Genomic DNA, 12533 nt, shown 5'->3' with positions numbered 1-12533 from the left:
AAAAATATTACAGAAAATTCATTTCTGATTTTTCGTCTTATTTCCTTTCATGTTGGCAATCACTAGTGCTGATCCAGTTCTTTGAAACATCAAACTTATGCTGCCTTGAATCACAAACTGTTCATTACAAGAAGTTGATGTAACCCTACTTCACAGACGAAGAAAATGTACACAGAACAAGAGCCAAGAAACTAGAGTCTGCGTCTCCAAAATCCAAGCTCATATTTTTAACTGTAAGAGAACTTGGAGGATACACCAAGCCAAAACAAACGTCACTGCAGGACTCCTACAAGAAGAGCACTGAACCCTTCCACCACTGTTGTCCACGACCAAAACAACACAGGTGGGATAAAATGAGAAGAGTTGAGCTGTGCAGAGTCCTCTCCGTATGGAAAGGCTCTGTCTGGGTTCTCGTGCACAGAGCAGAAATTGTCTGATAAGTTGTCTAAACTAACACAGAGGAGAAAATGGAGAATTCAGCTGAGGGGAAGATCTAAACATCCTTTTTTACAAAAACAAAATATAAGCTCCACTTTTCTTCCCATTATCCACTGCCTGCTGTCCTGCTGCTTTCCCTAGGTCCCACAGTTTCTTTACTTTGGGCTAACACTAATGCTTTCCTTAAAACATAAAAATAAAAAAATCCATGTGAATACTACCGATAAACATGTGTTGTTTACATTCCCTTACTTCGAACAGGTCACATTACTTCTGATGCAGCACACCGATCGTAATAAGTTCAGGATATCACATCAATATTACTGCATTTTATCTCGACTACACATCATGGGAAAATTTAGAAACTATAGATTATGAAGTGCTTTCAAGTGATACAGAGTAGCTAGCTAATGTAATATACCACGCAGGGCATATGCTTTTTTTAAAGCTTTAATATTGCCATAAATCTGAACTACAATATCTGCCTTCACTAAGAAAACATTTTCATCTCAATCCATCAGCAAAGTAATTTAGACAATAAATGGTAGCGACCCATAAGCCTAAGTGAATAACATGGGGATATTTGTGCCAGTTCTTTACTTCGTGAACCTTGAAATCAAGGACCTTATCCACGTTTGTACAAACACAAACACGCGCGCACACGTGCATGGTGTTGAGGTTTCCAGGACTGGCAATATAAAATTTGCAGAAAAAAATATTCTTATTTACAAATACATTTTAAAAAAAAAAACTTTTAAGCTGGAGAAAGAAAAAATAGGGTGAAAAAAAATCAGTAGCTCTTCCAACTTTTCTGTAACTATAGTTTTCCTATAAGGAAAAGCTTCTTTCTTTTCCTTTCCTGGTGCATGCCCACACCACAGCTAGCACCAACTGGCGCAGGTGAATCGCAAAACCAAATTCCAGCACAGAAACACTATCAACAGCAGCAGTTGGGGTAACTGAAGGGAAGGGGATGTGTAAAATGCTATCAGATTCAGAGAGAGACAGATGGCACAGGTAAACAGCTTCTCTTCCCAGCACTGTCCTTCTGAGCAGCTGGTCTCAACCGAAAGGCCATTTCTTTATGGTTTCCATACTTATCTCAATATTTGCATTACACACAGCAACACCTTACTTCCTGATACGGGTCTGTAGCTGACAACCTGCTGTACTTTTAAACAGAAGTGCCAGTCCTAAAGAAGAAAAGCAGAACTTCACCTCTTTTGAACTCACATCCTTGATGATGTTGTTAATACCAAGACTGATTTACTCATTCCTCCTACAGGACCTTAAGCTGAAATAAACCCTTTCATACTGAAGGGCTTCAAAGGCTTTCACTACCACACCTCAAGCATTTTCTCCCAGGTATGGTTTCTTCCCAGGCTCCTGGCGAGCCCATACTAGATAAAATAAAAGAAGCCAGGCTTAAAGCTAGTCAGGTGGATTTGGAAATTCACTGTGCCACTGAGGCCAGGTCACTTGCAAATGATCAGAAAGAAAAAAAATCAACCAAACTTGGTAGGATAAATTGTAGCATCCAAAAAATCCATCTGAATTAGGAAAAACAGCTGAAAGCAGCTCACAAGAAAATAGGCTCAGTGTGGAAGTACTGCTTCTGAACACGTGAGAATCGGGGTGGGCTTTGCACTGAGATGGCTTTCCTGGAATTAAGAAGGGAGCACTGGACTCTGAGTGGATTGATAAGAATTTCAAAACCGGAGGCATCCCTCTCCCTCACTCTGCCTTTCTAGCAGAAACAGCACAGCTTCAAGCATCGTCTCTGCACTGATCTGAAAACAAGGACACCCATCTGAACTGCCATCAGGTGTCTGAAACCATTAAGGAGGAAATGGACTTGTCCAACATCCTGAAAGCATCAGACACGTTTTCCCCTTCTGCTGCCATTAAGATAAACAGCATTGCACAAAAAAACATTAGTGTCGCTTCGGAAATTCTATTTACCTTACACTCATTTAATTTTAAAAGCTTACTATTTTATCTTATTTTAATATCTATAAATGTAAAGACGCATTTGCAGAGAACCAAGTAAAATGAGTCCAAGCTAATTTACTCTATGCAGATTCAGTCAGCCAGGATAGAAGATACAGTCACTACATAATACATCACACAAGCAATCCACTCATAATGCTTTGCCTAAAATGCTTTAGCAATTTATAAAACACAGTATTGAACCAGCTACAGTTAAGTATAAAAAGTTTATCATGGTCTTTAAACAATAAAGTAGTGAGGCAAGTCCAATGAACATCTGCTAAGATCAAATGAAGTATGAAAATAGGAAGTCTCATCTTAAAGGTACTCAATAACATACGAGCTGCTATGTTCCTCTTTGGAAGAAATTTCCTCATGTCACTAACAGAAAAAAATTAGAGGCAACTATGTTTTTTTTCTTCCTTTTAGCAACGCAAGATGGAATTAAAACTTCCTCTAAAATAATCAGGTGACGATAGAGACAAAGAAACCTTTTACTGCTCTGTTATCAAAAGAAAGCAAACACCATTTAACCCTTCAGCTATCTCTGTTGCTTTTCAAAAGGCATCTTCTATACTATCTACAAGTTTTAGCTGCGTTATTTAAAAAAAAAAAAAAAAAAAAAAAAAAAGGGAAAAAGAAAAGAAACCACAAACAGGTGAATTAGTTTCTCGCAGAGTTATTAACTGCCTTTTACACCAGCCAGACTAAATCACCAGATTCTTCTGCAGCTTCACCACACCTCGCTGCTTACTCTAGGTAGAGAGCCGGCAAAAACCACAAGATCAGGTGCTTCGCCTAAAACACACAGCGTACTCGCACCATGCCTGAGTGCCCAGGCACACCACGATATTTGCAGAAAATACCCGCTGCTCCCTCCAAACCTCTGCTTTTAATTACCTACTCCAGGCTTATGCCATCCTGCTATTTCGGGAGCAGTCAGCTGTTAGTGTTTTCTGCGGGACACTCAGGTGCCTTTGGAGAGCTGTACACCTCCAAACGGTTGTACGGTTGTGACTCCCAGCTTCACAATAATCGCTACTTTTTCTGCAGCTTCAGACCTTTTCTCGTTATTCACACCAGCCGTGTAGTTTCATCTCAATGTTCGGTCCCCTTTCTTATTGCCAGTGCTCTTAAAATCAAGCTAGCCTGTCCTTCTACACTTTTGCCCACTCAAAAGCCCTGTTTCTCCCCTCATTTTTAGGATCGCCCTGAAACATTAATGTCACACAAAAAGCTATATGACAGTCAGAAATAAAACCGAGGAAGTCCAGTCTCACACCATAGCCATGCGACCAACCCACCCCTCGACACCTCTCGGGGTCAATGGCACTTTAATCCGCCACCGTTATTTTGCTTCTTAAACAATCTACTCCAAATTAAATGACTATAATACGGAATAGCAGAATTTAATGAGTGCCTGCAAATTTCTACTGAAACACACCCGCACATAATATGCAGGTTTTCCAGCATCAAATATCTATTTGGTAAACAGAGGCAGACCATTTTTGTCTCGTGCAGAAAATAAAAATTATAGCACACAGGCTAATAATAGCATCCAGCAATTTTTATTTTAATGCCACATGCTTTAGGTTATCAGCTGCACTTCACATCTGTATTTTCAATTGTCTACAAGCAGAAGTTGCATCTTCATTTCGGAGCACGAATATCAGACTGCAGACTGAAACAATTCAGTTTGTTTGGGGGCAAAATCGTTTACCTAGAAAGCCTTCATTTTAGTTAGGTTTTGCACTGTGTACAATTAGTATCAGGTTAGATAAAACCAAACGAAACATGTATTTATGTGCAGGCTTCTGTGAAGGCTAGTTTATGTCAGTAAAGCTTGATTATAGCACACAGCTTCTGAAAGCATGAGAGTAATGTGATGCATTACTGATGGCCAGTTTCCTACTTCTATTTCCTATGAAGCTAAGCTCACTTTGGCTTCACGATCTCAACAAGCAAGTCTCCAGTTTTTAGTAAATGCAGCGTGGAGAAAACTCACGGTGTGGACAAGAAAGGAAAAAAAAAAAAAAAAAAAGACTCTGACCAGAGCACAGCTCTGAAATCGCATCCTCTGATAACTCCACAGGGGTGCAACAGAACTTATCCCCGGTGCTGGAAAGAGAGCTTAGGGAGTGTAAATAAAGCACCTCATTCACACACCGTATTTACATGTTACGTTAGACCAGCCAGCCACTTCTACGACATCCTGCTTTACAGGTTAGCTTGAAAAAGTACCTAAAAAATTTCTCTTTATGTGTAAATCATCAACTTAAGCTGTTTTAGTGGGAAACAGACCCGACTAGCCTGTGGCTTTAGACAATTTTGTCTTTCTGACAAGTATTAAGCATACTTTGGAGAGGCTTTCTAAAAAAGAAAAAAGTTACCCATTTTATTTTAAAACCCACACTATCAAGAACGGAAAATAATTGTTACTCTGCTTAAAAGGTAACAACATTTTGCATTTAGGATCACAAAGATGGCAAAACTGATACTTAAATAACAGAAGGCGATCATTTGCATTTCAAAATTCATCTATCTTGCTTTTCCCTCAATTAGACCAAAACATGTTGATTCACAGGTTTGTGTGCGCGTTTGTTTCTTTTTTAAACTTATTTATAGTGCAGAATAATGGCCCCCCTGCTAGGTTGGCATTTGCTCAAGTTTCTGTCCGTGCAAATTGAATCTGTTACTGGAATTTTCCCCCCTTCAGAATACCAAGGCACATTAACCAAGAGATAAAGAGATAGGCTGCTGATACTATCAGCCACCGGGCAGGTGGATAATGTGAGGGATCTTTTTTTTTGTTATTTTTTTTGTGGGGTTTTTTGGACAAATATGTGATAAGAGTTCTCAGGGGGCACCGAGAGCAAAGGGCTATTTAAACAGAAGTGAATCATTCCCGTCTGATCTGCTAATAACTTTGCATTCAGACATCAGCTGCTTCGCACACTTTAAAACACCCAGAAAACAAAAATTACTACCTAGAAAAGTAAAAACCAAAGAAAGCACAACAAAACACGTGAGCCTCACATTAGTCACCTTAACTGTATTAACGCGGCAGAAAGTCCCAGTGACAACTGCTTAATTCCTTCTTTAAAAGCAAATAGGTTATTCTTGGCCAACCCCCCCCCAGTTCTACTTGAAGTGGTGTTGAGTTTATAGGGGATGATTTATAATCCGCCATTTCCCTGGTGGTTTAGAGAAACAACATTTGACTTATCATAGGTGAACAGCAAAGATTTAGTTTGGCCATTAATCAAAGTATAGCGCGGCCTCTACTTTCAAGCATCTGCAGCTTTGTTGTTCCAGTAGCTGCTTCAGCATCAACTTGTTTTTTTTTTTAAGTAGAAATACGCGGGAGTAAAAAGACTTAGCCCGCTTTACCAAGACTCAACAGCACTACAACTCGCTACGACTCCGAGCGTGTAAGTACAAGCCTTGTATGCAAATCCTTGCAAATAAACCTCGTCTTCAGCTCCAGCCCTTCTGCGAAGCGAGGCAGATCAGAGGCAGCGAGAGCCAGAGCAACATCCATTAATGGTACAATGCCACCTGCCGTCAGCGGTGCACAAGTGCAGCTTCTCACCGAAGATTTATTCCTGCTTTTAATTTACGCCCGATATAAAACGACGATTGCTATTTCAAAGAGAATGAAGTACACTGTCAGCAGGAAACGGCACGCAGCTATGTGAACTATCCCGTCCCCCGTCCTTCTGACACTTCTCCATCCGTAATGGTTGGGTTTGTTCTGTTGTTTTGTACATTTATCGCATAATCCCTCTTACATGCACGCAGATCAACAACTCTCCGTTTTCCATAGGATAGCAGGAGCTCAGCAAGCCCTCGCTATCCACCACGGAAAGGATCTGATCGCTGCTTCTGTATCAACACCACCTTCCTTTGCTTTAATACAGAGTTACACCACTGGGTATGAAAACCTCAGACACAAACTCCTAGGGTCCTGTAAGCAAACCCCAGCACGCAGCTGGACTTCTACCCTCCCGAGTCTAAAGAGCTCCAACATCAACACGTTACTACTCCCAGCCCCTCCAGAAATTAGATTCTGATATACGAATTGTAGAATTTAGATCCCGTATTTTCCTCCAACCAATAAAGCAACTTAAAATTCAAACACACCCTCAGGCACTTCACCGCTAAGCACACTGTATAACTTGTCATGTAAAAGAGTAACACCTAAAACCTTCCCAATTAAAAAGATAAAATGGTTTCAAGTACATTTTTATATCTTTCACATAACTCTGCAATACAATTTCCTACCTATTTTAAATTGGATATATCCTGCAATCTATTTAACTTTCACATTCATTCTCTCCTTTTTTTTTTTTTAAACCTATTAAATTTGCTCCTCAAAAAACAGTGCAGAAAAAGGATCTCAAGAAAACTCATCACCTGTTCTCAGACTGCTACACCAGACCCTAACAGACGGTGCTTTGGCAAAGACATCTTCCCTTTCTTGCATACTTTTAATGGGAGCGTTAAAATAACAAAAACATTGAAAGCGTGTTACACATAAACTTACCACATCCAAAACCTGCTCTGTCCTGAGCTCAGATGAAAGCTCACACCAAGCTAAACACATGCAGACAAAATTTGCCAAGCCAAGTTTCACTGCATCCTCCAGAAGTGAAAAGGAGAGGTCAAGTACCCAGAGGTACGGCAACACAGCCCGCAACACCGGACACACCAGGAGCATTCAAAACAAGAAAAAGACTCACTTTGAGTCACTTCATTTAGTCGCTGTGTTGTGTTATAAAACAGATAAATAAATCCTAAGACCTGATCAAATTTCATGAAGATCACTAGTTCATCTCTACAAAATTGCAGCCTTCAGCAGGAAAAAAGCAAGCTGCAAAAAACATTTCTGATCAATTCTAAAGAGCAATTAAAAAAGAATTAAAAAAAAAAAAAAACAAAAAACTTGCCAATTTACCTTAGCATCGTGAATCGAAACAACTACCATTTCAAAATGGTTAGCCAGGAAGCTGCTTGAGGAGTGACTGTCATGATAAAGAGGAGACAGACACAGGCTCCAGGGACATCGCACACTTCTCAAAGGAAAAAATGACCATCCAAGTAAGGCCTGACTTCCTCTAACGTTGGAGTGTTCCTGAAGAAAGCCCTCCAATGGGATTATTTTTTATTAATACTGATCAAATGTTTTAAGGCAAGACTTTGCAGCAGTAGCAACCCTAAGAAAGCTGCTTTGGCCTCAGCTATCCACATTATTTAAGGTATGCACAGTAAACCTTTACACAGAACAAAAATGGCTCCAAAATATATTTTGCATTGCTGAGTTATTGCAAGCACTACTCTCCTATGCAAAAATTATCACGAAATAGCTACACTAAAATCTGAGTACACTCTGAACAAATAATGCTAAGATCAAGAAATACGAAAGGTAAGACTCAGAGCAGTATCAGTTCAGCTGCCTTGCATCTACCTAATATTTGCACTTGCAAATCACCCTGCGGCTCACCAGTTACAGACACACAAAGCAAACTCCAGTTTGGGGTAGGGCAGAGAGGAGAGGGCAACCTAACCAAGAAAAACCCTGATGGTTGCCACACCTGTGCTGTGAGGTGGAATAACGATGGTGCAGAGAACTTTATTCTTGCATATGGGGAGCTCTAAATATTATTTCAACTGCTCCCTAAACACTTAATTACTGCAGGAGTTGGCTGGCTGGGGCTTAGGGGGCAAAAAAAGAAAAAAGCTTCTCTTTGGATCCTCATTAAAACACAGAAAAATTAAGCTTTGACTTTCACAGCTCATTAATGGTGACAGGGTGGGAAAAGGCTGCGCTTCCATCCTTACTGCTGCTCAACTGGGGAGAGCTCTGCACGAGGCTGGGGTAGGGAGGCAGGAAAATGCCTCCCTCTATCACAACAGAGCACACGTTGGCAACCTGGGCACGCTTCTGTTCCACAACCACAAGAAGTGCTGTGAGGCTCAAAAAGCAGGGATTCCCCAGTTTTCCTGTTCTTGAAATAAAGTGGGGTGAGAGTAGAACAAAGGTGCTGGTTTTGCTTTGATAATAAAGCATTTGTTTTCTGTTTCTCTGTAATACCTGCCATTTCCCTTTTAACTTGCACCTGGATAGCAAAGATTTTATTTACTATTAATCTCAAGAGGCTGGAATTCAAATTTTTGTTGAGATCCTGCCACCTGTATTCACAGGCAGCAGTTCCTTACTGTATTTCAGTCGGGGGGAACCAAGTCACAGAATGAACACCTGATGCCCAACTAAGTTCAGAACTTTTGTCTTTCATTGTTGATAACTCTTATCTTCAGCTATTTTTTTTTTTCGAGCATATTCACAGACTTTGAGCTTGAGAACTACCTGCATGTCAACTTGCAAAGCCGAACCAGACCGTGCACTCAGCAGAAAGAGTACATTGGCATTTCAAATTTAGAATCAAAAAGACAAACTAAAAATCCGAATAGCCTCCCTGTAGTTATTTCAACTCTAAAAGTAGTTTCTTTAACCCAGCTATGAAACTTTTAAAACATGAAGTTACAAGTAAAATACCCGATTTTTGGCTGTCACAACCATTAGATGACTATAATAGCAGAAAATAAATTGGAAAGAGGAAAAGAGGGAGGTCTCAGTTTCAAGTGCCATCCTCACTATAAAAACCCAAGAGATATTGATTTTATCACCCTCGTGATTGATGAAAGCAGTTCTAAGAAAAGAGCTCTCTAAACTATTTCAAAGCCCTCTGCAGCTCATCAAAAATGTCAGAGGCATCTCTGAGCCTATTAGGGTTGTATATTTCAAACTGCTATGTGTTTTTCTCCCATACTCTTTGCATGAATAAACTTTTGTGTTTTTAAAGTTCATAGTGTCGCCTTTTCGGTCCGCCCTTTTCCATATTTGCTCTTTTCAGTTATCAGGATGTGCTCACACATAACAAACAACAGAAAGAAAACAGAACATTCCTTACATGTGCTTAAACAAGTCATTCGATGCAATTACACTTTACGGAAATGCTCCAACAAACAACAACACAGTTAGCAATAAAGCAGTTACAAACCCTCTTGGCTTTTTAAGACATTCGGTAAAAAGAAAAGAAATTCTAGCAGATATTGCATGATCTTGAGCTCTGTGTTATAGAGGCTCCGTGAGAAAACGAAAGCTGCTTATCTACTTTCCAAGTGAAACATTGTAGGTGATTGCTCTAACCTGGGGCACAGTACATTCTCTCTATGGCATCGTTGTCACAGGAATCTTCAACCTCCCTCCACCTGCTAAAATACGTTAGCTGAATGTGTCCTAAAAACAAAACGACAGGAGAAATCAAAACATTTTTCCCTTCCATTTTCTGCAGAAGTGAACTGTAATTACTCCTTTTGTAGCTAAAAACAGTATCATTAAGAATAATGGCATCATTAAGTACTAGAAGCTATTACTGGGGGTGAATTTGCTGCACTGATAATGAAGCTCTAGACAGGAAATGAAGATACTAATTACAAGATAAAACGCCTACTCAGTTAATTGGAAGCAACAGCGAATAAAAAGAAATGCATTTGCAAAAGTTCCTGACCTCTATCATTCAATAAGATGTTGTTTGGGTTCAAATCGCGGCACACAATTCCTTCTCTATGTAAAGCATCAAGGGCTACAACCATTTCAGCTGCCCATCTCTGAATGCAGTCCTCTGGGATGTAAAACCTGGAGGTTATCGCTAATCTTTCGTCGAGGTCCTGAAAAATTTGATGTATTTCCTTCTCCCCTGCTACTGCTATTTTGTCTTCCCCCTTTGGTGCCGTCTTTTCACTTTCAGCTGCTGGTAACAAAGCCAGGTTTGTTTCCTCTTTCCCAAAGTCTTCAGTTTGATCGGAAAACAGCAACACTGCTTCATTTCTTAACGTATCTCCATCCGAGCTAACATCTTGAGCACCTGAGAGCAGGTTGGAAACAAACAAACTTTCTTCTTTGCTTGCCGCATTTAAGGAGCAGGCTGCAGGCCCTTGCAATAGAGCCCCATCTTCTGAACTACCTACCTCTTGGTCAGAAGTACAGAGGGTCCCAAGAGCTCCCTGCGTGACACCGCTTTGTCCATTCACTTCCTCGTGGGAAGGATCACCCAGTTCTGGTGCCACATGACCTTGCTCTTGATCAAACGTTTTGCATTGCTCTGCGGAATTATTTAATTGTAAGACATCGGGCGTTTCTAATAATTTTACTTCCAAGATGTCCATATCGGTTTTTGTAAACTTTGATGGCCTTGACACTGCCACCTCCTCTGTTTCGTCAGACATGCCAGGTAAGTTTATCAGAAGATCAGGCCTTCCTTCATCAACACTATTCACATCATCAGAGGCAGCATCCTTAAAGGAGATAACTGGCACAGAGTCGTTTGAACCCCTGCTTATGGTGTCATGAGCTTTCACACCCATTTTGCTCTCCAGGGCATCCAAGCTTCTGTCATGACCTGAAACAGAAAACAATGGCTTCAAAGGTTCTGATTTCAGGTTATACAATTTTTCTCCAAAATCAAGCCCCAGAAGCTCACTAGCGCTATCTTTGCTGTCTATTCTGAAGAGCTCCATGGGGCTGTTCTTCGATTTAGTTAGCGAATCCAATATCCTAGTAGGACTGGCTATTTCTGATTCAGCATCGTCAATGAAAAGCTTCAGCTCCTGAGATGGAATCTGAGAGCTGAAGCTATCACTGCCAACAACAGTGCGTTTCTGCGAGGAGCTTCTCTCTTTGGTATTCAGACCTTCATTCTCCAGTTTAACCACAGGTTCCTCATTTAAAGAGCCAGAATCAATTTTTTCTTGCCCATATTCGTTGCATAACGTTAAATAACTAGTGGTGCACTCTTCTTCCGAGCTGGATGCTGAGTCCATCCACTTGGAACTCTCCTGGCCATCTTCCTGGTTGCTGCTGTCGTCCTGAGAGCTCGGCGTTAGGCTGCTCTTCAGCGGGATCACCTTCAGCATGTGCTCCCCGTAGCTTTCTCTGGAATCAGTGCTGCTACTGATTTCTTTTGGACTAGGCGTTGGCCGCTCCAGGTGAATTTTAGTTGAGCTGCATGTTTGGGGTTCAGGGATTTCAAAGCTCTCTTCAGGGCTTCTGTTTAAGAACTTACTGACATAAGACCACAGTTTTCCTCCTGCAAGGAAAGAGAGTGGGGAAATCTCTTAATATCACTCAAAACAGAATCAGTTTCATTATGATACAGGAAAGTACTCACACCGACAGAATATACCACCTCCTTAAACCCATAGAGCAAGTTCAATCTGCTACCTCAGTAGAAAATAATTACAGGGACCACGACTTGCTTTTCAAGCAGATTTGTATTAATACATAAATATTTAAATAGCTCCATCTGAGATTAAGCTTTTTTTAAAAAAAAAAAAAAATCAACTTCAGTAAAGTCTCATTTCAGAGTCTGTCTCAAGTTGCATGGTGGTGACTACTCTCCATCTGCTGTCTCAAAAGAAAGCAACAACTAGGAAAGATCAAATGGTTTAGTGCCCGTAACCAGCTCTGCCTGTACTGAATCACAGCTCCCAGCTCATAAGCAGCATTAGGGAAGACAGACTAAAAGCTACTGATCAGCAAGGTTGGTAAGGGGAAGAAAATCACCACATATTAGCAGGTTATTTTAAGGATCTGTTTCTCTTTGAAAAGATAAAAAAAATATATTTGTAAGAAATTATTTTTTAGTTAAATACGGATGATTTTCTCCCTTTTACTTCAGGCCTCAAGAAAGGTCTTTATGCCTTGCTGCATTACAAAATGATTTATGGATGTTTTAAGTTACATTGGCAATCCAGTTCCTCCATATCAAAAATTCGAAAACAAAGTTACAATTCCAAAAGTAATCACTAAATATTTAAAAATACAGAATAGGACTCTATTTCCAATACCACATATTTTTGAGAAAGATTACAGATGACAATCATATGCTGCACAAAACAAATCAAGAAGTGACTGTATCTCTTGCACGTGCCTAAGAATTTGACTTTAAGAAGCAAGAAAGCCACCTTTGCTAACTTAAGGAAAAATGCAAAGTCAAGACATTTTAATTTAAAAGATTGTACAGAAATGCTGGGAAGTACAGCTC

General features: G+C 40.2%; 1 protein-coding gene across 3 annotated transcripts in view; it reads right to left on the bottom strand.

The window, feature by feature from the left end:
* The window catches only part of RPS6KC1 (ribosomal protein S6 kinase C1), an 87262-nt gene that overhangs the window by 7156 nt on the left and 67573 nt on the right, over window positions 1-12533 (bottom strand). For all 3 annotated transcript variants that reach the window (XM_084284294.1, XM_084284295.1, XM_084284296.1), the window contains 2 exons: window positions 9999-11576; window positions 9638-9727 (listed from right to left, as the gene is read on the bottom strand). In XM_084284294.1, coding sequence (XP_084140420.1) covers window positions 9638-9727; window positions 9999-11576 — 1668 coding nt within the window. The remainder of the gene's footprint in view (window positions 1-9637; window positions 9728-9998; window positions 11577-12533) is intronic.

The sequence above is a fragment of the Netta rufina genome (genome assembly GCF_964035555.1).
Source record: "Netta rufina genome assembly, chromosome: 3".
NCBI lineage: Eukaryota > Metazoa > Chordata > Aves > Anseriformes > Anatidae > Netta > Netta rufina.
This window is presented reverse-complemented; position numbering and strand designations above follow the sequence as displayed.